Raw genomic sequence first — 27,938 nt, forward strand, 5'->3', positions numbered from 1 at the left:
TATTTTTTAGTTTCTCCATAATTATCATCATTTTATATTATACTCCCCCTTCACATAATAAGTGTGAGGAAATGATGTTAAAATTTAAACACTAAGTGTTTAAATTTAGAGTTAGTGGTGTGTGAATTTCAAAAATAAAAAAGTCACATAAGAAAGATATACTACATACTAATATTATTATAATGAGTGAGGATGGCCTTTGGGGTGTGTTCTAAATGGTGCTCAATTTTATGAACAAAAAGAACGCACTCAAATCATCATCACGCGTGCAGTCATTAGCTGGCTCAGTTTGGCTTAATTTGAACTATGTGGTGTATTATTTTTTAGAATTTAAAAATTTAATATTTATTGTTTAATGTGTCTGTTTCTATCTCTTTCTCCGAAATATTTTTTGATACATTATTTTGTGTGCGTCAATCAAGTCTTCCTTTCGACTCCATTTTTCCTCGTGATTTTCACATGACTAAGTCTTCCTATGCTGTCTTCCGATTTCACATGTGAATTTTATGTGCAAAAGCCAATTTAAACATATATAGGAGAAACTAGTTTTAATTCAAACTAAAAGGATAATTTTTCTTTCATATTTCTCTTTTATAAGTGTTTGTTGAGAAATTTATGTAATCTGACTTTGAATGTGCACAACCATTTTTTTTTTAAATTTTGTTTTTCAGTTTTTTTATTTTAAAATATTGTGTCTCTTTAGGTATAAAAGAAAAACTCATAAGAATGCTCTCAGCTTCATTGATGTATAGCTGAGGGGAACCATGTCATTTAGACATTTACTAGAGAAGAATCGGGTAAGACCATTTCAAATATTTTGAGGATGTGATATCGACTGAGGTTGTTTTATAGGCCATGGACTAGTAGATTGATTAAGTTATGAATTTTGGCTTTTCATTATGATACATTAATTGGTTTGTTAGGCTTTGAAAGTTAAACAAGATTTGCCTAAACATTTTTTGATTTGACAAATTTGTTAAATCCCTGTCTTAAAATTAATGTTGTCCACGGATGGACTTATATGATAACTAATAAATTTAAGAACTATTTTAAAATATTAATAAAGTAAATAACGTTTGATAATCAAGAGATATATTTTAAAATTATTTTTAAGAGCGGAAATTATTTATTGTCATAGATTACACATACATAACATTTCACATGAAATTTATGTGTTTATCTATTGAAGTATTGAATATGATAAAATCACCAAAATTATGGTAGTATTTATATTCAATCCACATGAAAGGTTGCATCAGTGTTATCTAATGGTTATAGTAAAAATGATTACAGGCTTAGGTTAATAAAAATAATTATAGGCTTAAGTTTAGAGAAGACACAATATATATATACATATATTTTACCTTACTCTCAAAACTTGCTATAAGTCCAATTTATTTTATTTTATTAAATTTTTATTTTTTCATTTAACTATTCTATCATGTGAAACTATAGACTCCCACTTAATTGATAATAATATAAAATATTAAATTAATATTAAATATTATAAACATATATATAGCAATGCATCATTACTACCTAATTTATTGCATTGCATCATTACTACCTAATTTATAAGAAAATCAATTATACGATTATAACTTTATTGTGGCTACTATTTACTGTACAATAAATGTGCATTTTTGTTAGGTTCAATAATTTATTTCTAGATTCTCAAGTCTTCTTGATCACTAATGTAGCAAATATTTTATATTGATTCATTTTTAGTATGGTGACACATATTTCATATATTATTCTATCGAGAGGCTCAAGACATAACTCTTTTTATGTATGAGAGATAAATATCATCTATATCACTTATATCCCTCTCTACATGATTTATTGTAAACTCAATAACCACAATTATGATTGTCATATTATACATAAATAAGGATTGTAGTGACTTTAACTCGAATGATTACGAACTATATATAATCACATGAGAATCATTAATGATACTTATATAACTATTATGTAATGTTCTTATAGTGGATCAATCTAATACAAATATTACACCTAATAATTATAAAGACTTGATAACTTATATTCATTAGATGTGATTATCAGCTTAATCACATAATAATCTTTATACATTACTCTTGTCTCAAACTTAACTAGAGACAATTTAAGAATAGTCATTATATTCAATGAGGTTTCATAATTTAGTCAAATTTAATGTTTTATTAAATAAATAAACTATTCTAAGAATTTTATTATACTTTAAATAAATTCACATAACAAATTAAAATATATCTTCTTACAATATTAATAATATTAAGTCTCATTATACAAATAATAACCATAGAAAAAGTATTGACTTATAAGACTAACTCTTTCACTCTTTTCAAAAAATGACTTCAAAATTTTTTCCTGAAAAAAGTAAAATATTTTATTTAAAAAACATTATCTATATATGAATATCCAAGTTAAAAAATAGACAACTATATTTAAAACATTTGAATTAATTCAAAATTATAATTTAAATATTTAATTATTTATAACTTATAACCGATTATAAATATAATCGTGGTTTGAGTTCAAAACTAGTTACTTTAAACAACTTTAAATGCGGAGGTTTTTAAATGTTTCATAGAATCAAAGATCAATTTAGTAATTTATTAAATAAAAAAAACTAGAAAAGTATCCAACTGTGCCAGCTGTGGGACGATATATATATATATATAGTATATATAACCTTTGGCATTTACTTATGGTGGAAGAGGCCAATATACTAATAATAAAGAGTTAGAAAAAAAGGGTCCAGTTGAGAAAAATACCAAAAGAGAATATTATTATTTGTTTTGTATTGCTTTTAACATTTATTTTTTTGGAAAAGAATAAACAAAACATTTCTTTGAAACAATTTAAAAATAATTAAAAAAATATTAATTTTTTTAAAAATAATTAGTTCAATATCGATTTTAATTAAATATTTTGAATAAATTATTAAACTAATTTATATTTATAATTTTTTTTAAAACTATGCATCTAACTAAAAAATCAATAACATTATTTTTATTAAATTTTAATTAATAAAAGAAAGTGGATTAAAACAAATATTAAATATTATAATCAAAACTATTTATTTTGTAAAGCTTTTAACATTTATTTTTTTGGAAAAGAATAAACAAAACATTTCTTTGAAACAATTTAAAAATAATTAAAAAAAATATTAATTTTTTTAAAAATAATTAGTTCAATATCGATTTTAATTAAAAATTTATTCAAAATATTAAACTAATTTATATTTATAAATTAATTTCAAACTGATTTAATATTAAACTGAATTTAATTCGAAAATAATTTACAATTGAATAAATAATTAATATGATTCAATTTAATTTATTTTTTATATCATAAATACTCCTGTATATTAATTAATAAATTCTGTAAAAAAAATAAATTTGATCAAACCGTAGAAAACAAAATCTTAGACACGCAAAAATTAATTGGAAGCCGTGCACTATGTATACGTAAAGGTAATACAGGAATAATAGAAGTATACTCCATGAGCCACCAACTTTTCAGAATCAGTTAGACATTGCTCCAATTCCAAACTTGACTTGGAATAAAAAGTTGCTCCATCTTTTAGCATTCAAACAACATGCGGAAAAAGACATTACATTCAAATGTAAATCCAAACAAGCACTAGGTAAGATTGGAGGTACTAAGAATCAAATATGTTCCCCACTTGGCCCAACCTACTAGAGAATCTAGCCTTCAAACAAACGCAATAAGACAATAAGTAAATAAATGGTCTTAAAAGCTATAAATAGTTCTATAATGGCTGTGAAAAGTTGAAACTTTCTAATTATTTTATTACCTTGGCAACGGTTCAAACAACATTTGTTAACATGAGATTTATTTAAAATACTAAATGATAATTGAAACCGAGCCGAAAATCAAGGAACTCCTAATAGTATTATTCACAGACACCTGACAATTCAAACTACGAAAATAAATAGTGTTTACTTTCTTTTTAACACAACAATATTCCCTTCCAAATTTGTGACACGTGTGAAGTGGCGTAAAGCATGAACTCAGAATCAGTGACAAGCAGCGCCATCGTTTCAGGCGCCAAAGCCACCTCTAAGTCGATACTGCCGCCTCCTTTCCTCCCCGGATAGACCGATATCTTACCATCAAACTTGTTAGCTCCACCGCTCCTCACCGCCAACGGCCTTCCCCAACCAAAATCATTGTCATACATAGGGAATCTATGCGAACTACCCATCAGCAGCAACGCACCATCTTGGCTCCCCAGCTTGAAACACTTCGGCTCACGCTCCCAATTCTCTACGACACGCCTCACCACAACGCTATCGTACTCCCTGACACTTTTATTCAGTTGCTCAGCACACCACGTAAGATCATTGTTCAACACCTCATAAACTTTGCAACACGTGGCAATGCTCTGAATCGCGTTCCCGAAGTAGTACTCACCTAACTTCGGCTCCAAACGGTTACGAATATTCGCAGCCATTCTAAACGTCGTCGTTTCAGAACCATCAAGTTTTCTAGCGCGTGTCACACATTGCCACATCATCGCGCATAGCGACTGAAACGACGAAACATCTTCCATTTCGCTTCCGTTTCTCGTAACTGTTTTCAGTTGAGTGTCGTCGCTCAGTTTTGATATTAGCTCTGCCACGTCAGCATTCTCCGGCGAAGTACGGTGGTGGTTTACTCTCGATTTCAGTTTCTGAATTGCTTCGCGAGAGAAACTGAAAATCCTCTCTCGCAATGGCTCGTCAGGGTTGAACGCCAACTCGATGCCACCTTCCGGTAACTGGACAGCAACCTTGGAGTTAAGGATTGATTCCCGGCGGAAGTCCGGGATTCTCGAAAGTGGCGTGACTCCCCGGGAAATATCAGCGAAGGTATTGAAGAAGTTCCAAAGGGTGGAGCCGTCGGTGACAGCGTGGCAGACAGCGACGCCGATGAATACTCCGTCGGGAAGGTAAGTGACTTGAACGGCTAAGATAGGTGAGAAATGAGCATCGTAGTTGAGTTTACGGTGGAATGGGAAGAATTGTTCGAAAGCTTGATGGATATCAGGTGATGACAAAAGGTCGGTGAGTGTGAAATGAGTGGCGGTGGCGTGGATGAAATCAGCACCAGCGTCGTTGCAAGTGATGTAAATGTAACCGTTTGAGTCGGTTACTAAACGGCCCGAGAGGGGTGGGAAGATAGAGAGTGTTTTAGAGAGAGAAGTAATAAGGTGGGGAATGAGTGTTTGAGAAGGGAGAGATGGAGTTATGAAGAGAACACCTTTTTGGATGTAATGCCAGCAGAGCATGGTTAGATCTGAGATAGTGAGTTTGAGGTCTCCAAGAGTTGATTTTCTGTCAGGGAAAACTGTGCATTTTGAAAGGACGGTGACTGCACTTGAAGCATTGGAACCAGGCTCTTCCATTTTGAGTTTTATGTAATTTAAGAGCTAATGGAACTTCAGAACTAGAAATATGAAATGGTTGGTTACTTGGTTAGGTTGTATTGTGTTTTTATGGGCAACTTTGAGGTGTGTTGGTTCATGCCCCAAATAATTTATACAGTGGTTGGTGACTTATAATTGATATGCTGGTTGTTGACTTGATTTACCCTCCGTATCTTCGTTGTAGTATATAAATATTTAAACATGATTATCGTATATTATTTATTTGATTTTAGATAAAACTTAAATTAGAGATAAATATCATTATTTTGAAGAAAGATAAAGAAGAATACGATAAAAATTCAAAATTTTAATAATATAACTTAAACAATATTATTTCATAAGGTAACTTCTTATATCGTTCTCTTTCAAAACGTTGAGTTTTAAATTTTGTCTTTTATTTATTGATGGAGTTGTTTCCTTATCTTGTTTACTTTAAGAACATTTTTTTAAAACACTAGTCATGGGGCAAATTGTAGTTGTTTTCAGTGTATTTGGATTTGATTATTGTTTTACTACATTATTTTGCTTACGACTTGATCTTTGTTGTATGGATCATTGTAAGGTGATCATAATCATTTTCATGGGTGTTTGTTTTTGGTTAACAATGTAAACAGTATTGGTTAATTAAGTAAAATAGGTGGTTAAAGACTTATTTATGTCTAAATATTAGGGTTGTGAAATATTAATCAATCATGTTAATTATTTATGTTTAAATATTAAAGTTTCATCACTATTAATCAATGATTTTAACCAGACTTGAATTGTTAAGTTTTATCATTTTCTAAATAGTTGGTAGGTCTAATACATTTCATATTATGTGATTAATGATGTGTTTGGTTACTAAAGTGCATACGGTGGTTAATGATTGAATTAAATTACTTTTTTTTTTGTAGTTTTTTGTGGCATTTCACCATCAATTGGAACTTCATGCATTGTGGTACTATTGAAGATGAATGTATCATAGTTGACAACTCTTATGATGACGACGACACATATTGGAATCCTGCAACAAGGATGTGTTTGTTTGCTTAGATGAAACCAAATCATTTTGTAAAAAATATGTTTCGCGAAAGAGATTTGGGTGGAAGGTTAGATCTTCAAGAAAATAACAGGATGAAGAACTCTGTTACTTTGAAGCAGACACACCAATTATATCACAAGTTATTTCGTCTTCTCTAAACAATGACAACATATCACATTCTCTATTTTCATACTCTTCCAAAGGCTTTCCTACTATTGGCAGTCCTAAATCTAAGCATTTATCACTCGGAGTAAAATGAACTATCATACCCCTAATCTTTAAACCCCACTACATCCATCCCACATACACGTCAACTCACACAATAAAGCTCCAAAAATTTGTAAATTTGTTGACATATCCAAGAATCACTTGAGTTGGGTTGTCAGCAACATATTTGGTAAACATGCATATCTTACACGTATTTTAAAAGTATGAATATGTGATTAACATATAGATAAATAAATTGCAACAATGCAAATACAATTATTTGATAAATTCGTTACATTTTTATCATTTGTTGATGTCATGTCTTAAAATATTATAACTGTAGAAAAAATAAAGCACATTAAAGTTGCTTATAATAGAAAATTAGTCACTAAACAAATTAAAATTAAAATAATAAACATTAAAATTTTACTATTGAAATAAAATAGCTCTCTAAAATAGATCATTGATGATATTAAATTTGTTTAACTTGAAATAAGAGAAGTAAATTTACTTGAATCTAAAGTTTACCGACAATCACCATAAGTATAAGCACATGTACTTGAATCAAAAGTAAAAAACCTTAAATTAAAGAAAAAAAAAATCCTAAATTGACTAACCAAAAAAACATAAATGAAGAAGCAAAAAATGAAACCTAAATCGATAACTAAAAACCAAAAATTGAAGCAAACAACAATCACAAAGAGAAACAACAACAATGATAGAGATAAGTAAACTTACAATGAGAAGACTCAACAACTTGTATTCGTCGCACAACAAGAGAGAGGACTAAAAGCCAATCGAATGACGATAGAGAAGCTAGAGGGACAATGGAGGAATGAGTGAGAGGGACAACGAGAAATGACTTGAGGGACGTTAGAGGGACTAGGGCTGATAGGGTTGAGAATGACGACGACTAAGGAAGAAGATAAGACAAGTTGAGGAAGAATAAAAGACCACTGAGGAAAAAGAGAAGAGTGAGGGAAGAAGAAAGTGTTTTCTAAAAATAACAAAATGATTAAATTGTTCTTTAGTCAAAGTCAACTAATAGTATGTATGTTCAATTTACAGTATTTGTGTTCAAATATAATCCTTAAGTTTTAGTTCAATTGGTAAATGTCGATATTCTTTGGTTGAATGTTTTGTCTCAAGTTCAAATTTGAAACTTCACAATTATGTAAATTAATTATAATAAAATTTATCATCTTTTCTAAATAAAATCGTGTTCAAATATTATTCCTCTTTTGACTTTTATGTAATTTAAGAGAAATAGAACTTTAGACCTAGAAATATGAAATGGTTGGCTACTTGGTTGGATGTGTTTTGTATTTATAGGCAACTTTTAGGTGTGTCGGTTCATGCACCAAATAATTGAAAGAGGTTGTTGGTAACTACTTGATTTACCTTTCCTTTTCTTTGTTGTGGTATTCATTTTTTTTTTGTAACATCAATTAATAGACTTATTAAGGAAGTGAATTAGAGAATTGGATCACTTCATATTGACCATTATCTTATATTTTACTATTTAAAAAAATATTCTTGTAGAAAATACAAAAATTGTAAATAAAATCACTTTATTCTTTATACTCTATATTAATATTGTTTTAGCGAAAAGTCTGTTTTTGTAATTTTTTAGTATACAAGTTTTTTTCTCAATTTTTTGGTATGAAATTTTGTTTTCTCAAATTCTTTTACATTATTCAAATTTCAAGTTTTCAAAATTTCTTATATGAGAAATTTTTTTACATATTAGAAATTTCAAAATTTTTAAAATTTCTAACATGCAAAATATTTTATTAGTTTTTTTTACATAATAAAAATTTTGAGTTTTCAAAATTTTCGATATGAAATATTTTTTATCTATTTTTTACATATCAAAAATTACATTTTTGGCATACAAATTCTTTTATCAATTATTTTTTGTATATTGAAAATTTTATTTTCAAAATTTTCAAGATATTTATTTTTCAACTTGATTTTTTTTAAAAAAATTATATAAAAAATTTCATATTTGTTTGAAATAATAAATGGATTCAGAAAAATTCAATAAAAATGATAGAGATAAAAATAGATTTTTCAAAAATTATGGAGTAGAGTATGAAATCTAATTTTCAGTGAAATATTGTTAAGAGAATCAGATTCTTTGCCATTTGGACAAACATATACTGTGAATAGTTTTCAAGATTTTGGTACAATTAAATGTTATATTTTGTTGATTTTTAATTATGTAGCTTATATATGGGGTTTGTTTTTAGTGATTGTGATTCTCTTTTTCTTTCTCTTTTTTTACAATGAATGAATAGGATCAACCACCGTTCACCGAGCACATACAGCCATACAAGGGAAAGGAATAACTAAATTGCATTATTGTGTTAGGATTTGCCTCCTCTAATCAATTTTTCATTTTAAAATGATATTATTCACTTTAAATTTTAAAGTGAATTGTTTGCTTAGTTTAAAAGAATTAGATCCATAGTTTTAGTTATTGTAAAGTTTTTTTTTTTCAGTGATGAAAGAAAGTTGAGAATACCATAAGAGTATTTATTAAAAAGCAATCATGTTTATTGTTACGTACATTACCTTTTTAATCTTTCAATTTTATTAAATATGAAAGTTGAGAATACAATAAGAGTACTTATTAAAAAACAATAATGTTTATTGTTACATACATTACCTTTTTAATCTTCCAATTATATTTAAAATTACCATCATACTTAATTTTCGTCAGTTTTGCATATCTTAGTCAAACCTCGTATCCACTAGATTTGTATGTTATAGCTTTGCTCATTAAGAAAATCAAAAATAGAAATATTTTATGAATAATGAATTGTATTTTTAAATTTAAAAAGAAATTACTTTTTCTAATGTAAAATTTCTTTTTTTCGTTCCTTAGATCATCTACACTTAAGGGTGTTTCCCTTAATAAATATTATGCCAAATATATATCTCAATTGTGGATTCAATATTTATAGATGTTTAAAGAGAAAAACCATTAAAGAAAAAATATTCACTTTGTTTATTTTTTTTTAGATATCACTCGATAAATTATATTAAAATAAATAAATATTACCAAAATATAATAGTATAAATTATTGATGAAATTTATTTTATTATTTTTTGAGGTGTTAAGTTAAAGAGGATGATATTTATTAAACATTATAAATAAAAATAATAATAAAATATGTGATTAGTACACCTAGAACTCATTCAAGAGAATGGTAGTACTCTTATTTTGATTTAAATACTTCGTACCATTACACATCTCTCAATTATAATATTGATACTCAATTCCTCTTAAATGAAGACCATCAATAAATTTTTATTGTTACATTTCAACAATATTTATTTATTGTAATATATATTAAGTGAAAACTAAAAAAGTAGTGAGAGAGACCTACTTATATAATTAGTATTTCTTAATAATCACTTTTTGTTGTTGTTGTCTTTAATGAATATGCGTTTTATGACATTTATTAGCAACATCTATAATTTCAACAGAAGTATTTTCGTTTCTCACATTGCAGAATTCAAAACCAACAAATTGTTAATTAAAAAAGATCATGGTAACAACCGGTAAAAATAGAAAAAATAAGCCAAAAGTAAGTTCTTCTCAAATTCAACAGAAAAAATTATATTCGTAAAAAAAGGTTGTCTTTTAGTTAAAAGAGAAAGAGAATAATGAAACCTCCAAAAATAAGTTTATATATATCTACTCAAAATATATTCGACTGTCTTTTATGTTTGATAAGAATAACAATTTAATTTATTATATTACTTTTGTATTATTTAGGTTTTTTTAAATTTAGTTTATTTTTCTGCATAAATTTTAAAATTTTATTTTTTTATTTTTTTATTTTAACTTTTTAAATTATATTTTATTTGCATCATCTTAATGTTAGTTATAATAATAAATTATAAACATATTCAGAAAATCAATTGACCGTTAATCAATTTTATTTTTTAATACTAAATAATTATAAAAAATAACAAACCAAAAAAGCATCAACAATTATATTTTAATGTTAACAAAAATAAAACCAAGTAGCATTATTTTTGTGACACTTATTATATAGTCCAATATTACTTTACTACTCCAATTATAACTACCACTTATTTGTATTAGGTTGAAATAAAATAAAATCAAATCAAATAAAGATGATCCGTGACTTTGACTTTTTCATTTTTTATTTATAAAAAGTAATTAATTTAGACGAAAACAAATAAATTAATACAACATATTTAGGCCATATTTTCAGTTCATCCATTCCAATATAGAACCGCTTTATTTGCTCAGTTAGAGTCTTACAACATATTTGGTCTAGATTTTCTCGAGGATAAAAAGTTGAAAACATTAATACATAATAACTTGGTTCAATATTTGAATTGTTTCTTCCTCTTAATATTTATAAGATTTAATTGTAGTTTTGATTTTCCTATTTTAGTTGAATTGTAAAAGTAGTTTTTCTATTTTATTTTTTCTCAGTTTTTGTCCTCAAACAGAATTTTGGTTCAAACCTTGATGAAGTTTCATTTTTTTTAAGTCGCACCACATCATTTATGATCATAGATTTTAGGTACAATTATTGCATCACGAGATCTTGAGGTATAGTGTGACTTAAATAAACGAAAAAATTATATGAAATTTCTTCAAATTTTGGATCAAAATTTTGTTTGACGGACCAAAACTGGAGAGGAACAAAATGAGGAGACTACCTTTGCGATTCAACTAAAATAGGAGGATCAAAACTACAATTAAACCTATTTATAATAGGTGATGGAGAGGGAGAGTCCAGGGCCCATGACTGCCCTTTCCTTAAACTTGTCTTAGCATGTAGTCCTTTTAATTTAATTATTTTCTCTAAATACAGTTAATTTAATTATCTTTTCTAAATACAGTTAATTTAATTATTTTTTCTAAATACAATTAAGATTTAATTCAAATATTGTAGTGAATTTATTATTTAAGTTATTTTATAAATATATAAAATTAATGATACCGATTTGATGAATATTTTTTAAATGAGAAATATATTATCGCAATTTGAGATTAAATTTTTAAGGATAAAATGTTTTCCATTGCATCAATGTTGTTGAAAATGAAACAAATTACTAATTATGTAAACAGTATAATTTAAATAATTAAATAAAAAAATAAAATAAAACTATAAAAAAACTTAATTAAATTTAAAGGACCTAAATGTTCCAAAATAAATGTAAAATCAAACTATTATTTTTGTGAAACACAAACTAAATTTAATAGATTTAAATGTTCCAAAATAAACACAATCAAACTATTATTTTTTAGAAACATAAAGTACAGAAATGCTGTAAGGCGGAGCGAATACGGAAAGATTGCCTCAGTTCGGATTGTTCTGTGCAACTCGGGAACATGAAGTTAGAATCGCTAGTTTCGCCTTAAATTAATGTAAAACTTGCCAAACTTTAATTTCATACAGAATGCATTATAATTTATAACTCACTGAATTTTAAAAGGATGATTTAGATAATTCGAGGACTACAATTTCACGTTAAATATAGGGGAGGATGATTTTCAAACTAAGTTTGATTAACTCGTTAATGAGTAAAATAATCATTTTCATGAGTGTTAAAAGTAAATTTATAAGTAATTCTGTATTTAAAAAATATTTTTTCAAACAAATATATTTTTTTAATAATCATTTTTTATGTCCTTGCATACAAACAGATTAAAAATAGTTTTTTTTAAATATCATTTTCATAACAATCAATAAACTGAGTTAAAAAATTAATTTTTAAAAATCTCTAAAATATAATCTTTAAATTATTTAAAATAAAAATTATTTTTATTTAAACTCTAACAACCGCACCCAATAAAATTTTGATTAAAAGAAATGATATTCAAAAGAACACATACGTGCTTTTTACAGAACTAAAAAGTTAACTTAAATCCAATTACAAAATTCTTTACCATGATAGATCCAAACACAAATAAAACAAGTAACTAAACGATTTCGGCCATCTTTTTTCAAATATAACAAATTACAAGACAAGGGAATGCTACACTGCAAGTCTGCAACCTTGGAAGAGATATAGAAGACACCTATCCATTTCCATGCACAAAATACAAAAAATAAAAATAAATTAAAAGGCAAAGGTTAAGTATAAAATGCTGATACTCCACGTTTCTGAAAAATATGACAAGAAAACCTCTATCAGGAAAATTTTTCCTTCGCTCATAGACAATCAGAATTACAAAATCTGAGCAGCCGTGTTCAATTTTTCAGCCAAGCTAAGCTGAGTTCTTGTGATGCTAGATAAATATAGCATGAGCAAGTGATCCTGAAACCGATGAAACACCCATCAGCCAAACAAAGCTATGAAAGGTATGCTGAGAAGAGGTTATCATAAACAAATAAGAAACAAAAATTTATTTGATAATTGATCATAACATTTGTTGTAAGCATTTACGTTCCAACGTTGTAAAATACTGCAACACAAACATAATCTCACCTGCAAGCTGTCATTCACAAGCTTATCAAAATCTGATGGGGGCAATTTGGGAAGGGAACCTACTGCATCTGATATAAATTTCCCAATTTTGTTGTCGGGTGCAACACGCCCTTCCTGAGATAAAAATTAACCAATGGCAATGAAATCCCAGGATATAAAGTGAGTAATAAAAGAAGGCAATGTTGTCATACCACAACATCATCAACATATTTGTAGATGTCATCAATCAAAGCTAGCAGATGTTCCATTGTTGCTTCCATGCCTTCTAAGTCAGAGGGAATTTTATCAACGGCGGTTGCCTTTAGGGTATCAACTGCCATTACATGAATACAAAAAATATCAACTACAATTATTAAAAATAAATAATGTTTGGTTCTATTTTAATAGATAACTTTCATAAAAGAAAAAAAGCAAATATATGAAGTTACAATGATAAATAAAAAAGATTTATGGAGAGAAGAGAATAAGGAGTACAAACAGAAAGAAAGAGGATAATTATAAAGAAAGTCCAATAAATGCTTCAAAGTAATTTATTCAGGCAAGATTATCATTAAAATATACAATCTAGAGAAATACAAGTTCTTACGAGGAACTTCAAAACAATACTCTCTTAAGATGTATCCACAAAAGTAAGCATACAAACTTCAGCAAATATATGAAGTTACAATGATAAATAAAAAAGATTTATGGAGAGAAGAGAATAAGGAGTACAAACAGAAAGAAAGAGGATAATTATAAAGAAAGTCCAATAAATGCTTCAAAGTAATTTATTCAGGCAAGATTATCATTAAAATATACAATCTAGAGAAATACAAGTTCTTACGAGGAACTTCAAAACAATACTCTCTTAAGATGTATCCACAAAAGTAAGCATACAAACTTCAGCAAATATATGAAGTTACAATGATAAATAAAAAAGATTTATGGAGAGAAGAGAATAAGGAGTAGAAACAGAAAGAGGATAATTATAAAGAAAGTCCAATAAATGCTTACATCCAACTCGCTCGGCTTCAACCATTCGAAGGTCCAATGGAATTTCTTGAAACTGTGCCGCGATTTGCCTGTCTCCAAGAGATAAATTGTTTGACACATATGCTTTAATGGTACCCCCTCCATTTGTGAATCCTGTATCAACAGTCAAATGTATGGGATTGGGTACTTCTCGAGAATAAAATTCATGGATCAATGCACTACCACCAGTTACTCCAAGTCCAGTTGAATACCTGCATAAATAGCCAAAGTTTAGACCAGACGTGGGATGAGTCATCCTCTCAAGACCACCAAAGAAACAACTTAGCTAGTAAAGATCCCTAAAGAAACTTTATACCTGGATGCAACGAAACCAAATCCTTCTTATAAAAAATTACAGGTAAAACAAATATTTAGAGAAAAGCATTGTATCCGTTCCACACAAACACAATACTCACACTTCCAGATTCCGAAATGAACATTGTTAATCTAGGAAATAAGGATTTAAAAGTTTTTTTATACACTTCACTGAGAATACTGTTATGCATCACTTGTGTGACAACTATGGAATTTAAAAACAACAGGACTTACCATCCAACAATGACTTCCTTTTGATTCACTTTTTGGTGGGACAGTAACATATTATGGTGGTACTCTATGTCCAAAGCAACCTGGAGAGAAGTTGAAAAATTAGAACAATTCTTTTGGAAAATTGAAACCATTGAAAAGGAAAGAATATGACAGTTCAACTATAGATTAGATTCAAAAGTAAAATTCAATTATACACCTTAAAAGTGTCAATTATACAAGTAATATATGTATTCTCCACCTTTTCATTCAAAACTCATTGAACATAAACATGGTCACTTTTTTAAGACTTCTATATATTTAAACAATCTAATTGCTTCATAGATTTGTTAATCTCATCCACGAGATAAATAAACTTTATCAAAATGAAGCCAAGGAAAAAAATTCAGGAAGGGTAGTTTTCGTAAAAAAATTAAGCATAGGACTCACAGTTGCTTTACATGCTCAAAGATGAATCTTTTGATGCATCTCAAACAAGAGGTGTCAGAATATAATGAGCACTCTTCATCCTTGTGCTTGTTTAAACAAAATTTAACAAGATCGACAAAAACTTAAGGATTTCTAGAAAAAACCGTTGATCAAGCCAGAAAGTGCTGACGCTACATCTGGGAAACTCTCGGATTCATAAGACTGAGGAAAAAATAAGACTGAGAATATAAGGAACATCTAAGATTCATAAGACTGATAAAAATAAACTGCATCGAAAAGAGACCATGGAAAAAAGGCAGGGTAGGTAGTTTCTCTATAATATTTAGCATAGGACTCAGAGAGTTGCTTTATGTGCTCAAAGATGAATCTTATGATTCATCTCATACAAGAGGTGTCAGAATATAAGGAGCACTCTTCATCCTAGCCCTTGTTCAAACAAAATTTAACAGGATGAGCAAAAACTTAAGGAATTCTGCGAAAAGAAATTGTTGATCAAGCCAGAAAGTGGCTGGCGTTACATCTGGGAAACTCAAAGATTCATAAGACTGAGATAAGTTTATTTCAAAACTACAAAAAAACATGGATTAGCTTAAAGTTTATCATCACTTGAGATGAGTATTTATAGAGCTCCTAAAGGAGTTTAATTAATAATTACAGCAGCTAACATTTAAAAGACCAACAGTATATCATGAACAATTTAATTTTTCTTTTCCTATAAGTGGTTGTACAGAAGTTTTATGCTCTCAATGGTTTATGTTCCGCTCCGCCCAGCTTTAGTTTCAAAAAACTAGATAAATGTTCGGATAAATAAACTCAATAGTCATATGTGTTGATTGTTTTTGATAGAGTAGATGAATTGATTAGAATTGTAACTTTAACAGAATGATCTTCAATTATCCTATCTTATTATTTTAATCAATGCAACAATGACTACTAATTTTATTACAATTTCATCTATTTGTATCAATCCAAACATAGATTTCACCATGATTCTTTACAAAAATACACACATTGCAGGGTTACAGAAGCATAGTAATGACAACCGTAAAATACAAAAGCTTATATCATCATATTAAAAATCATATCCACATAGAAGAAATTGCTATGCGATATTTTCTGTATCTAAAGCATGGAATATTTTAGAACATACATAACTCTAAATACAAAGCCAAATACTAACAATTAAAATTGAACAGAAATAACCTAAACTGGAAAAATTATCATAGATTTAGATGTGGAACTAATAATAATAATGTAGATGGAGGAGAGTGAAAGACCTGATCGACGGACTCGTTGTGAGGGACGGCATAGGAATTACGGATATCGACGGTTCCATTGGGAAGAACGGATCCGAGAAGAGTTCCGATGACACGCTCAGCTTGATCAGAGCGTCGAACGTAGCAATCGCAAATGTTGAAGATAACGAGTGGGTGAACCTTCGCGGATAAGCTCTGAGAAGAGGAAGAAGATGAAGAAAACTGTAACACTGTGCGATTGGTTGCTGCCATGTTCGGAGGTTGAATTCAACACCTTCGCTGCTCACAATTCACTGCAACAAACAAGGCGTTCGAAGAAGACAACACGATTACTCTGTCTCTGATGGTTCGCTAGGGTTTTTCACATGTGGGCTGATCCACGGTTATATTTTTGTTTATTAACTTTATGTTATTGGTTCCAATATTGGGCCCGTGGGCCTTTTTTATTGTAACGATCCATTATGCTGAAGCAAGCAGACTCATTTATTCATTTTATTTTCTAAAATTGTTTTAGAAAACATACGTATGTCGATAAAAAAAAAAATCTATACTTTGACCAAAAAACTAAAATAAGAAAAAACACTACCTTTTTTATTTGTTGAATAAGAAAACAACAATACTTGTGAATATCAAATTAACTTTATTTTTACGTCCACGTGAATTGGGATTGTTGTTGCTTTTAGAGCTCCAAAAACTACAACACCGTGTAAATCTGCTAGTACCGGTGGAATTCAAGGGATTTTCGATATTACCATGTCATTAGGGATGGTATTTGGAAGCTTGTTTTCAATCGTGCTTTTACAGCAAGTTTTTTTATCCTAGTATTTTCTTGAAATTTTAATTGCTCTTATCTCCCAAGATAATTAAAGCCAACACATGACTCAGTTTATATCTCTTGGTTTGTGTCCTACAATCTATAAATTAATTACTAATAGGTATATAAATGACTAGGGATGACAACAACAAAAATCGTACTTATAGATATTCTTAGATAAAATATACGACCAACATTAGGCGGAAGTTTAAAAAGTATTACGGATATTTTGACTATTTATTAGGTAATTGATACGGAAGTAGAATTAATATATGTACTTGCTTATTTATCAGGTACTTGCTTATATATTTAATTTGATAGTATATTGGTAAAATTAATATGTTGAAATGTTTTTGTTTATGTATTATTAGTTTTTATGTTAAATTTTTTGAAATGTTTTATCTATTATATATTAATAATTATCTTAAATATCATTTTTCTTATTTATCTTTTATTTAATATTTATTTTGGTCATTTGTTTTTTTTAATTCATTTGAGTCATTTATCTTTTATTAGTAATGTATTTTAGTTTTTGTCATGATCACGGTAAAATTTATAACAATATGTGGTCATTAAAATTCTTTCTAACAATCGTCTCGTATCCATTATAATATTATTTAAAAAGTTCATTTAATCCAATAAGAGGTTTGCCCTTGAAAAATCTCTTCTTTTATCCTTTGAAACATACGTAGACTCTTGGAAATTAATAACATTTATCAGAGTTCAGTGTATTTTCATCTCATTCTTGTTAAAATTATTCATTTAATTTTATAACTGATTCAATATTATACCTCAGTAGCTCATGACACTATTTGTACCGTTGTTTGAAAGAGTTATGATGAAAATGACTACCAGTTATCATTTATAAAATAATAACGGACAAAAATAAATTAAAAAAGATAAAAGACCAAAATAAAATATTTGATAAAATATAAAAAACCAAAATTATATTTAAACCTTAACATTTTTGTTGTTGTTGAGAGAAAGTTAATAATGCAACAACAAAAAATTGTACACAAATGATTTTGTTTATTTAAAAGAATATATCAATGAATATCTTTTAATATATCAATGAATATCTACTAATATTTGCATATATTTAAAAACCAACAAAAATCTATTAAACAAATACCTGCACGAAGAATATGAATAATACGGATATCATTTTTATTTTTATTCAACAAAAAAATAATATTATCTGTACCTATCAATACTTATTGTCATCCGTATTAATAACCCCTTCTAAACTACTTTTTTAGTGAAAGATGCCTATGATGTCATTATATTGTAAGAAATCATGCATAGTATAGTATGCATAAATATAAATAAAATAAAAAGAGAATGGAAGAAGTGCGTAATAAAATTACCTACAAAAATGATTTATAGGAAGCCTATCATGATGATTGAAATTTTTCAAAATGTTGCCTTCAACATTTTGGGTTAATGCACCGTTACTTTTTATCTCTAATATTTATTTGTTCTTTCACACTTTCTCTAATCAATTCCGAAGTTGTTAACAATAAAAGATGTTTTAACTTCCTTTAGAATTTGTTTGGTTTTTCAAAGGACGATCAACACTTTGCTTGCATTATGTGTGATGATTATGTATGACATATTGAAATTAAAAGTGATAGTTTTACTTTTACAATGAATGAAAATGTTACTGTTTTGTTACATTGCTGAATGTTACCATTAATTTTTTTCTTTTTAAATTTATAAATTGTGGTCATTTGAACATATTCTTACACTATATTTTTTTCTCACGGTTGCTCTTTTATCTTTTGAATTTTATTTGACAACATTTTTTGTTCAATTTTTTTTATCTTATTATATTTTTTATGTGAGAATTATTAACATCCTAATTTTAAAAAGTTTATATTAATATTAATGAAAAATACTTAAACTAATATTTTAAGTTGTAATAAAATTAAATATTAATATGTGAATTAAAATTGTGAGATTTATATAAATTTCTAAAAGGTATATTATTGAAATAAAAATAAAATGAGTTGTTTTAAAATAAAATAATGTAAAAATATAGAATCCACGTAAAATTTTAAATGTTGCATCATACCATTAAAGATACTCTTAGAGGTTACAAAAATATTGAAATTGGAGAATTTGTACTGCACACCAACGGTCCAAGAATAAGCCAACTCATACCCTTCTTTTAAGCCTCCCAAAAAATAAATTTTCATGAAGTTCTTTGGGCCTCTAAACAAAAAGTTTATTTACTAGTATTATTGAAACAGAAGTGCAATGCATTTTATTGTTGAGAAAAGGTTTGAAACTATGTGAGAGTCGAGTTTAGTTTTTGTTTTTTTTTATGTAATATTGTGGAGACCCATGACCCCTTTTTCTTACTAAGTAAAGTAAAACTTAGATAAAGCTGCTTTATGGCGCGACAAAGAATAACCACGATTTGTACGAACACGTGCACTCTTTCACCCACGAATAGCTTTTTTTTTTTTTTTTTTTTTAAATAGTATTGTCTACTTTTTTTTTTCTCAAGGTACAAATCTATTTTTTGTTGTTGACAATTAGAAATCTATTTATTCTTTGCTAGTATTGTAACATGCACTATATTTATGTAAACCAAAATGCACTAAACTTCCTTTCAAAACAAGCTCATTCCACACATTTTTTACAATAAAAAAGTTAATTAGAAATTGATTTAATGATAAAAAAAATGTATTGGATTCAAATATTTTAAGATTGAGTCTCACTAATCTCCTTATAGGGAAATAAATATTGTTTATTTTATAAGCGTTCTTTATGCTTTTATGCTTTAAGGTCTTGACAACTTGGATTGGGAACCATATTCCTTCATCATAAAATTTTTTGTTCAAAAAAGAAGTGACAATAAATAAAATTGAATCATAAACTCTTCTTACATAAGAAAAGGACATGACAATGAATAAAATAAAGAGAATATTAATTTTATCGAATTGTCTTTATTAATATTTTGTATATTTTAGAAGGTATCCATATTTAATATCTGATATACTTTAAATATAATTATCTCTGATAAAGAAAATTTATGAAAAGTCTAAAAAAATTATTTGCATATTTTTACTATCATAAATACAAGTGGGATATAATATTTTAAAAAGTTTATTAGCACATGTTATTAATTAAATTGTACAATTGAAAAATAACAATTAATTTTTTTGTGAATAGAGAGAAAAAAAAATAGTACTTCCTTTGGAATCACATATTAATACTTCATTTGAACCAAATACATTAATTATTTTGACTTTTTAAAAAAAATCATATTCATTTTAAAAATTATTCCTTTTAATAAAGTGATTTGCATTAAGAGAAAATTGAAATCAATATATTTAGGGACTAATGTTTTTTTAAAATTAATATAAATGCATTGAGATACTATATTAAGGGGGAAACTGAAATCAATAATTAATATTAATGGAGAAAAAAATATGAAATTAATTATGTGATTACATTTTTTTTTTTGACAAAAAGTTATTAGATTACTATTATTAAGAGAACAGAGAGAAGAGAAGTGGCGTTCGTTCGTTTGTTGCGAATATTATGTCGTGCACATTAGCATTATTATTATCCTTATATGTGACTTTTGATGAAACCACTAATCAATTTATTTTTTAACTCTATAACACTTCATAGAGTTAGTTTGGTGGTAAAATTTTAGTGTTGTAATATAATACAAATTTTCTTGAGGATAGATGTAAACTCACAATTAATGTCACTAAAAACTTTCCCTTCCCCAATTTTTCTTTTCAAAATAATTATTTTCAGATGCTCTGCTAAGACATTCAGCAGGCAAGATGAAATAAGGTAACTCTGACGAAACGGAGGGCTATTTTTTGAGAAAGACACTACTTTTGTGTTTGATTTTCCATCTTCTCTAATACAAATCATGAATTAAAAAGTTGTCCAAAAATCATATAATTTATGTATCTTGATACATATCTTTGCAAGATTCCAACCAATATTCTTCAAACAAAAAGGCCATGCAAGCTGTTGATGTTGGCAGTATTCGCATATGTAATACAGCCAGGACTTGTACCATTCGTTGTTTGATTACTCGTGTCTCTGTTCCTTTCTTTTATGTTAATTTAAAGTGAATTTCATATTAACTCCATTAATTCCAATTATATTATATTATATTATATTATATATATACAAGTCAATCAATATAATAACAAACTCTACGTGTGATACTTTACATTTCTAACTTTTACAAAAACACATTATTTCACTTTTAATAATATTAATAATAAGAAGAACAACAACAACAATAATTAAATTTCTTCTCTATATTTTTTCATTTATATGTGTGTTTAAATAATTTAGATTTAGTCATTAATTCTTAGTTTAAGAGACAAATGTCGATATTGTTAGGTTAAATGTCTTATTTGGGTTCGAGCACAAATCTCGTCGTTGTGTAAATTAATTACGCAAATACTTAATTGGATAAGTAAAAAAAAGAAAAATGTGTCTATTGTCAAAGTATAAACCAATATAATTGGATAAGAGTAATTATTGAATTAGCAATGTCAATTTACAAGAAAATGGGATTTGAATTGTAAATTCACCCTTAGAAATTCATGTTAAAAACTTAAGAAAATAAGTTTCTAGTATGATCTTTGTGTACCTACTTCTGGTACCTTCGTAATAGGGACTGGTTTATCAATAAACCATAAATGTTCTTGTCGATCGCAAGCCATCAACTTTGGTGATTAATCTTGCTTTTTATTCTTGATGCATTGTTTTGCTTTAGTTGATCATTTTCTCTTGAATCTGTCCAAAATTATCTTAAGTATATAATTATGTTACTTTGTAGTAAATACTGAAAATTTGCAATTTAGATTGGTGTACTTTCATCCTCCAGATCAATCTTAAACTAAAGAAGACTTTGTTCTTTGTAAACCTAACGTTCTTGGATTAATGTTGTCAAAACCAGAACGTTCTTGGATTTAAAGCTGTGAAAAGGATAACGTTCTCCGTTTTCCAAACTTCAGTTTTAATAACCAGAACATTATTCGTTTTTTAGACTGCTGTCTAGAATGATCAGAATGTTGTCAAAAATGTTCTTCGTTCTTGACAGTCAAGCTGGAGAATGTTCAGATATGTTTGGTCTTGCTAATTCGTGATCTTCTCTCTTTGTGATTTGAGTAGTTTCTTTGAACCTGGTCATCTCAGTTTGCTCCTTGCCATGTGCTAATGATATAGATATAAAATCTAGAGGCTAAAACTTCTTTTAACTAGTGGAGATTAATTGATCTTGAAGTTGATTTGGTCATTCTTGAAACTAGTCCAGATTTTGTCAAGAATGTTTTTCGTTCTTGTTTGTTCAGATTTTTGCTTTTCATGCTAATTTATTCTTTGTTTTGCTTGGATCCTATCTTTGATTAATAGACTCAAAAGCACAAGTTAAATTAACATAACATCTAGAATCATAATTAATATTTTTAATTAACTTTTTGTTTGTTTTCATCAAAATATTAAATTGAGATTTTGTCTTAACAGTTATAACTAACTAGTATAGAGCTTGTTAGTTAGTTTTTAGTCATGTGAATTCGTTTGTAATGTGAAGTGTATAAATATCATCAATGATCAATAAAGTGAGATAACACAAGAAGAAGAACATTTGAGTTTTAGTTTGATGAAGGTCAGCCAAGTCAAGTGAGTGGGAGACTGTTGACACAATCGAATAAGTTAGGCACTCAAATGCCAGAACATGTAAATTATGTAAAATTGGTAAAAGGAAACAACTTCAATATAGTTTATTTGTATGTTGATGGTTTTTTTATCGCAGGAAACAATTAATGAGAGATAGAATTACTAAAAAAGAAGATGAAAACATAATTTGAGATGACTGATTTCGGGGTGCTCAAATATTTCCTTGTCTTGGGATTTGTTGAGACATGCATAAGAATGGTGATACATCGAAATAAGTATATTACAAATGTTCTAAAAAGGTTTAATATGTTGAACTGCAACTGCAACTCGGTAGACACACCAATGGAAGCTAGATTCAATATTGATGAGGATGACGCTGGAACATGTGTTGACAACACAGTGTACAAACAACTAGTAGACTGCTTGAGGTGTGTGTGTAATAGCAGACTTGATATCACATTCAGTGTGAGACTTGTGAGTAGATTTAAGCAAGAGCCTAAGCAATCTTACACGTTAGCAGTAAAAAAGATATTGAGATATCTTCAAGGGACAATGGATGTTGGAATATTACTTCCAAAATGTCAGCAATGAGAAGCTTGTAGGCTTTACTAACTAAAACTAGTGAGGGGATAAGATTGAGAGAAGAAGTACAATTGGCTATGTATTCAAGTTGTTTGACGCACCAATTTCATGTTGTTCTAAGAAGCAAAGTGTGGTAGCATTGTCATCTTGTGAATATGAGTATATTGCAGCATACCAAGCAATTTGATTGCAATCAGTGTTGAAGGAGATTGGAAAGGGGAAATATTGAGAGGTTATGGAACTTATGGTAGACTATAAGTCAACTATAAGCCTTGCTAAAAATCCCATATCTCATGGGAGGAGCAAACACATATGCACTAAATTTCATTTTCTTTGAGATCAATTATGTAAAGGGAAGCTCAATCTTATAGATTGCAAAATTGGTGGTTTGCAAGAGGCCGATGCACTACCAAATTATTGTATGTTGACAAGTTTAAGAAGACGAGTGACATGCAGGAGTGATTTCTTTTAGTAATATCGGTTTAAAGATAAGTATTAACGAAAAAACCAATATAATTGAATAAGAGTACTTATAACTAACAAGTTTTAAAGATTCTTAGGTAATTATTATCCATGTTGTATTAATTTGGAATGTGAAGTGTATAAGTATCATCAATAAAGTGAGATAATACAATTAACTCAATTTAATAATTTTTATTTCATTATCACTGAGTACGTGTAACACAAGTGCAAGGGTTGATTCAATATATAAATTTAACGTCTATGACCATACAAAGCTCTTTTGTTGTTTCCCCGTGATTGTCGACATTTTATATCACATCATTTTTCACTCCTCTCTCTCTTCACTTATTATCTATCTCTCCTATAAAGTATAGCTTTAAGGCTGTGAAGAAAAATGTATCCGTTGATGAAGGTGAAGACAAGTTAGACAATATCACCTAACAAATCCAACTCCAACGTCATTCAACTATAGTGAAAGAAGAAAATAAAATCAATCATACAAATATAAAATTGTGCCAGCTGTAGGACTATATATAGCATTTGGCATATACTTTTTGTGGAAGACGCCAATAGTAAACAGTTAGGAAAAGAGGGACCAGTTGAGAAAAATACCAACAGAGAATATCATTATTATTTTTAATAAATTAAAATGACAATTACAACAATACATCACACATGGGCTGGGCCATATTCCAACTTAAAAGTAATGGAAAACTGACCCATCACGCAACGCACACACCATCTAATAATAATCATATCACGTTACACTTACAACATCATTTACATACAAAAAAGGTCAAAAGGGAAACAAAACAAGATAAGGATGAAATAAAACCCACAAAGTTTGCTTGTTTTTGGCATCAACGATCACAAACCGTTGGATTAAATTAACTTGATTTGAAAGGAATGGCTCTGATGACAACTTGGTGGTAAAGGGCTGCAAGAGCTGCACCAATGAATGGCCCAACCCAGAAAATCCACTGCACAATTAAAAATAATTAACATTATTTAATTAATTAGCTTGAATAAAATAAATTCCAAGATAAAATATTAAAAATGAAAAGAAAGAGATATTGGAGTTAAGACATACTTGATCATCCCAGCCAAGGTCTTTGTTGAAGATAATGGCAGCACCAAGACTCCTAGCAGGGTTGATACCAGTTCCAGTGATTGGGATAGTGGCCAAGTGCACCAAAAAGACAGCGAACCCAATTGGCAAGGGTGCCAAAATCTAATCATTGATTTCATTATTAAATTAAATTCAAATTAGGGAAGCTTAAAAGAAGGGTAAATGAATTAAGAACATACAGGAACGTGAGAGTCTCTAGCGCTACGTTTGGCATCAGTGGCGGAGAAAACGGTGTAGACAAGAACAAAAGTACCAATAATCTCAGCACCAAGTCCATCTCCTTTTGTGTAACCAGGAGCAACAAAGTTAGCACCACCGTGGAATTTACCGTACAAGGTCTTTCCCTCAAAACCCTTAACAACACCAGCTCCACAGATAGCACCAAGCACCTGCATCACGATGTAAAACACCGCCCGTGTCAACGACAATTTCCTCGCCAAGAACAAACCGAATGTCACTGCTGGGTTTATGTGACCCCCTGCATATATAACATCACACTCATTAATTACTACTACTACAAATAATGGACATCAAAATAGAGAGTGGTGAGATATGATACCAGAGATTCCGGCAGTACAGTAAACGAGGGCAAATATCATGCCACCAAAAGACCAAGCAATCCCTTGAATACCAACAGATTTGCATTTTGAGTCAGATCTGTTCACACCCATAACCGTCAAGATGGTTATGTAAAGAAACAGAAAAGTGGCCACAAACTCAGCTATCCCAGCTCTGTAGAAAGACCATGATGTGAGTTCAGATGGTTCAAACAATGGTGCAGGTGGTGGTTCCTTGTAGTCTTTTCCATCGTCTTGGCTCTGAGCTGCTATACCAATTGGTTGTCTCTCTGGGTATTTGTTTGCTCCCAATGAGACATCTTGTTCCTTTGCCTCCATTTCTGATCACTTTGTTGTTGATGATAATGAATGAAAAATGGGTTGTGGTTGTGGTTGTGGTGGTGATGGATAATTAAGATGTGTTGATTTTATAAAGAGAATAGAGTGGGTAAATAATTAAGGACAAAAAGAAGTGAGGGTGGGTGGTGGATGGTGGGTCCATTTTTGAGTGTAATATATTCAATTTTATATAATTTGGTTTCTTATCTTTTTGGCCGACCAATCATATTCCGTAGTATTCATTGACAGCAACATTAGAGTGGTATGTCCTAGCTGGAGGGACTATTAACCATGCAAATTTATCGACCCCACCATGTTCTGGGTTACATAATGGAATGTGGAAAAGATGTGGTGATTAGTGAAAGAGTAAAATTTCAAAATCATCGAGTGAGTTCTATCGACATGGACCCAACAGTGAGAGACTCAGGAGTGGCCGGTGCTCATTGTCGCTAAATGTACCCAAACTATACACTCACGTTTTATTTCTTCAGAGTTCTATAATTACGTCTCACCACAGGTATCTTTTACAACTATAACCAACCCAAGCGTGAGTGCAGTAAACACTACTACAAAATATTATTTATGCAGTTAATTGGTGAAAAAGTTGTAAGTATCATTATCCCAATTCAATATCTTGGATATCTTTTTATAATAATTGATCTTATTTTAGGACTGTTTGTATCACTTAAATTAACATTGGTAATATTAAACTGAATGATTTATATTTGAATGATATATTATTTATAAATAAATTTGATTATATTTTAGATTTAATAATATTAAATTTTTATATTTTCTTTTTTGAGTTTATTTTAAAATAATGTTTTTTGTTATAATTTTAATTTGAATTGTAAAAATAGTTTATTTACTTATTGAGGTTAAAATTAAGTTTATTTTCACATATTTTAAGTTTTTTTCTTGTTTTGTTTTTTGATTTTGTCGTCCGAGTATGACATTATTTTGTTCATCGTTTTAGTGCAGCTTTTTGATTCTCTGTCTCGTTGAGGCGTTTTAATTTATTTTAAATTTATACTTTATGTATTTGTTAAAATATCTATCGTTTAGTCGCGTTAAAGATCATTTATAGTATAATATAAGCGAAAACCAACAAATATTTTTAAAGAATGAATTAGATTAAAGACAATTAATTTTATATTATTCTTGAATGTTAATCATATTTAAAAAAAAATTTGTTTGATTGTTACGATTATAGTTTTGATTTAATCATTTATTATTGACTTTTCAAATACTTATGTATTTCATTTGCGTGTCTTGAATTTCTTATTAATCTCAAAGATACGACTGGAGAATATCCGCGATTATGATCAATTTCTTTGTAATATATTCATTTTAACATTTCTTTAAAATTTATTTTCCTTAAAAAACAATTACCCGTAAAAATACACCCCCAACTCGATAGATGAGGTTCTTCCCTCAATTTATACACGAACAAATCATTTATTAATATTTCTATATGCAAATCATTTTAGAAAACATGGTCATCAGGACATGGCCGTCCAGCCATTAACCTTGCATAATTAAATGTTAATTCTCCAATTAGAATATGCAAGGGTGTCATCTACTCTTCTTAAATCAAATTGTAAGTTGGAGTATTTGTTTCTATATGAGAGGACGAGACAATGATTAAGTTTACATGCTTGTTACGAGCCATTACTATAATAATTTTCGATAACTTACTTTGAATATTCTTGCGGTTGCAGCATGATTATTTTAATAATGTTACCTAACATGCATTTATTTAATTCCTTGAACAGCCGCAATGACTTGTCCGGATAACATTAACAAAAGGATTGGTTCATGATCATTTTGAGGATGATTTTCATCTATATTCCCTTTTATTGAAAAACTTTCATCATTTATTTATTTATTTTCTTTTTTTAACAATTAATGGTTAATTTAATAAGTGAAAAAAATATTAATAAAATTAAATCAAATATATTTAATAGAGAAAAATAAATCAAAAAGAATGCGATTGAA

At 28.7% G+C, this 27,938-nt stretch overlaps 3 protein-coding genes and 2 non-coding genes across 6 annotated transcripts; all 5 read right to left on the reverse strand.

Annotated features, from left to right (window-relative positions):
• Positions 1 to 3,795: 3,795 nt before the first annotated feature.
• LOC101510939 (uncharacterized acetyltransferase At3g50280-like) lies at positions 3,796 to 5,573 on the reverse strand. The gene has a single exon (XM_004503175.4). The coding sequence runs from the start codon at positions 5,414 to 5,416 to the stop codon at positions 3,980 to 3,982; it is 1,437 nt and encodes a 478-aa protein (XP_004503232.1). The 5' UTR covers positions 5,417 to 5,573; the 3' UTR covers positions 3,796 to 3,979.
• A 7,066-nt stretch (positions 5,574 to 12,639) lies between these two features.
• On the reverse strand, positions 12,640 to 16,771 carry LOC101511247 (eukaryotic translation initiation factor 3 subunit F). 2 transcript variants are annotated; one of them, XM_004503177.4, is made up of 7 exons: positions 16,415 to 16,771; positions 14,712 to 14,791; positions 14,145 to 14,374; positions 13,343 to 13,464; positions 13,152 to 13,265; positions 12,849 to 12,980; positions 12,640 to 12,741 (listed from the first exon to the last, which is right to left on the reverse strand). In XM_004503177.4, the coding sequence occupies exons 1-6, from the start codon at positions 16,643 to 16,645 to the stop codon at positions 12,891 to 12,893; spliced, it is 867 nt and encodes a 288-aa protein (XP_004503234.1). In that variant the 5' UTR covers positions 16,646 to 16,771; the 3' UTR covers positions 12,640 to 12,741; positions 12,849 to 12,890. The 2 variants fall into 2 exon arrangements, with proteins under 2 accessions (XP_004503234.1, XP_004503233.1); XM_004503176.4 differs by having other exon boundaries at positions 12,640 to 12,980.
• Positions 15,131 to 15,223, reverse strand: LOC113787336 (small nucleolar RNA snoR1). The gene has a single exon (XR_003473844.1). It is a non-coding gene; the product is annotated as a small nucleolar RNA snoR1 (small nucleolar RNA).
• On the reverse strand, positions 15,469 to 15,563 carry LOC113787335 (small nucleolar RNA snoR1). Its single transcript, XR_003473843.1, has one exon. It is a non-coding gene; the product is annotated as a small nucleolar RNA snoR1 (small nucleolar RNA).
• Positions 16,772 to 24,514: 7,743 nt separating the features above from the next.
• Positions 24,515 to 26,101, reverse strand: LOC101511778 (probable aquaporin PIP-type 7a). Its single transcript, XM_004503178.4, has 4 exons — positions 25,604 to 26,101; positions 25,224 to 25,522; positions 25,006 to 25,146; positions 24,515 to 24,895 (listed from the first exon to the last, which is right to left on the reverse strand). The coding sequence occupies exons 1-4, from the start codon at positions 25,938 to 25,940 to the stop codon at positions 24,803 to 24,805; spliced, it is 870 nt and encodes a 289-aa protein (XP_004503235.1). The 5' UTR covers positions 25,941 to 26,101; the 3' UTR covers positions 24,515 to 24,802.
• Between the last annotated feature and the right edge of the window lie 1,837 nt (positions 26,102 to 27,938).

The sequence above is a fragment of the Cicer arietinum genome, chromosome 6 (genome assembly GCF_000331145.2).
Source record: "Cicer arietinum cultivar CDC Frontier isolate Library 1 chromosome 6, Cicar.CDCFrontier_v2.0, whole genome shotgun sequence".
Lineage (NCBI taxonomy): Eukaryota > Viridiplantae > Streptophyta > Magnoliopsida > Fabales > Fabaceae > Cicer > Cicer arietinum.

Coding starts and splice junctions, on each gene's coding strand:
- LOC101510939 (XM_004503175.4), bottom strand. CDS start 5,416: ATGGAAGAGCCTGGTTCCAATGCTTCAAGTGCAGTCACCGTCCTTTCA.
- LOC101511778 (XM_004503178.4), bottom strand. CDS start 25,940: ATGGAGGCAAAGGAACAAGATGTCTCATTGGGAGCAAACAAATACCCA. Junction 25,147..25,223: donor CTAGAGACTCTCACGTTCCT/GTATGTTCTTAA, acceptor ATCAATGATTAG/ATTTTGGCACCCTTGCCAAT. Junction 24,896..25,005: donor ACCTTGGCTGGGATGATCAA/GTATGTCTTAAC, acceptor TTAATTGTGCAG/TGGATTTTCTGGGTTGGGCC.
- LOC101511247 (XM_004503177.4), bottom strand. CDS start 16,645: ATGGCAGCAACCAATCGCACAGTGTTACAGTTTTCTTCATCTTCTTCC. Junction 14,792..16,414: donor ACAACGAGTCCGTCGATCAG/GTCTTTCACTCT, acceptor ACTTCTCTCCAG/GTTGCTTTGGACATAGAGTA. Junction 13,465..14,144: donor TGAAGCCGAGCGAGTTGGAT/GTAAGCATTTAT, acceptor ATGTAATGGCAG/TTGATACCCTAAAGGCAACC.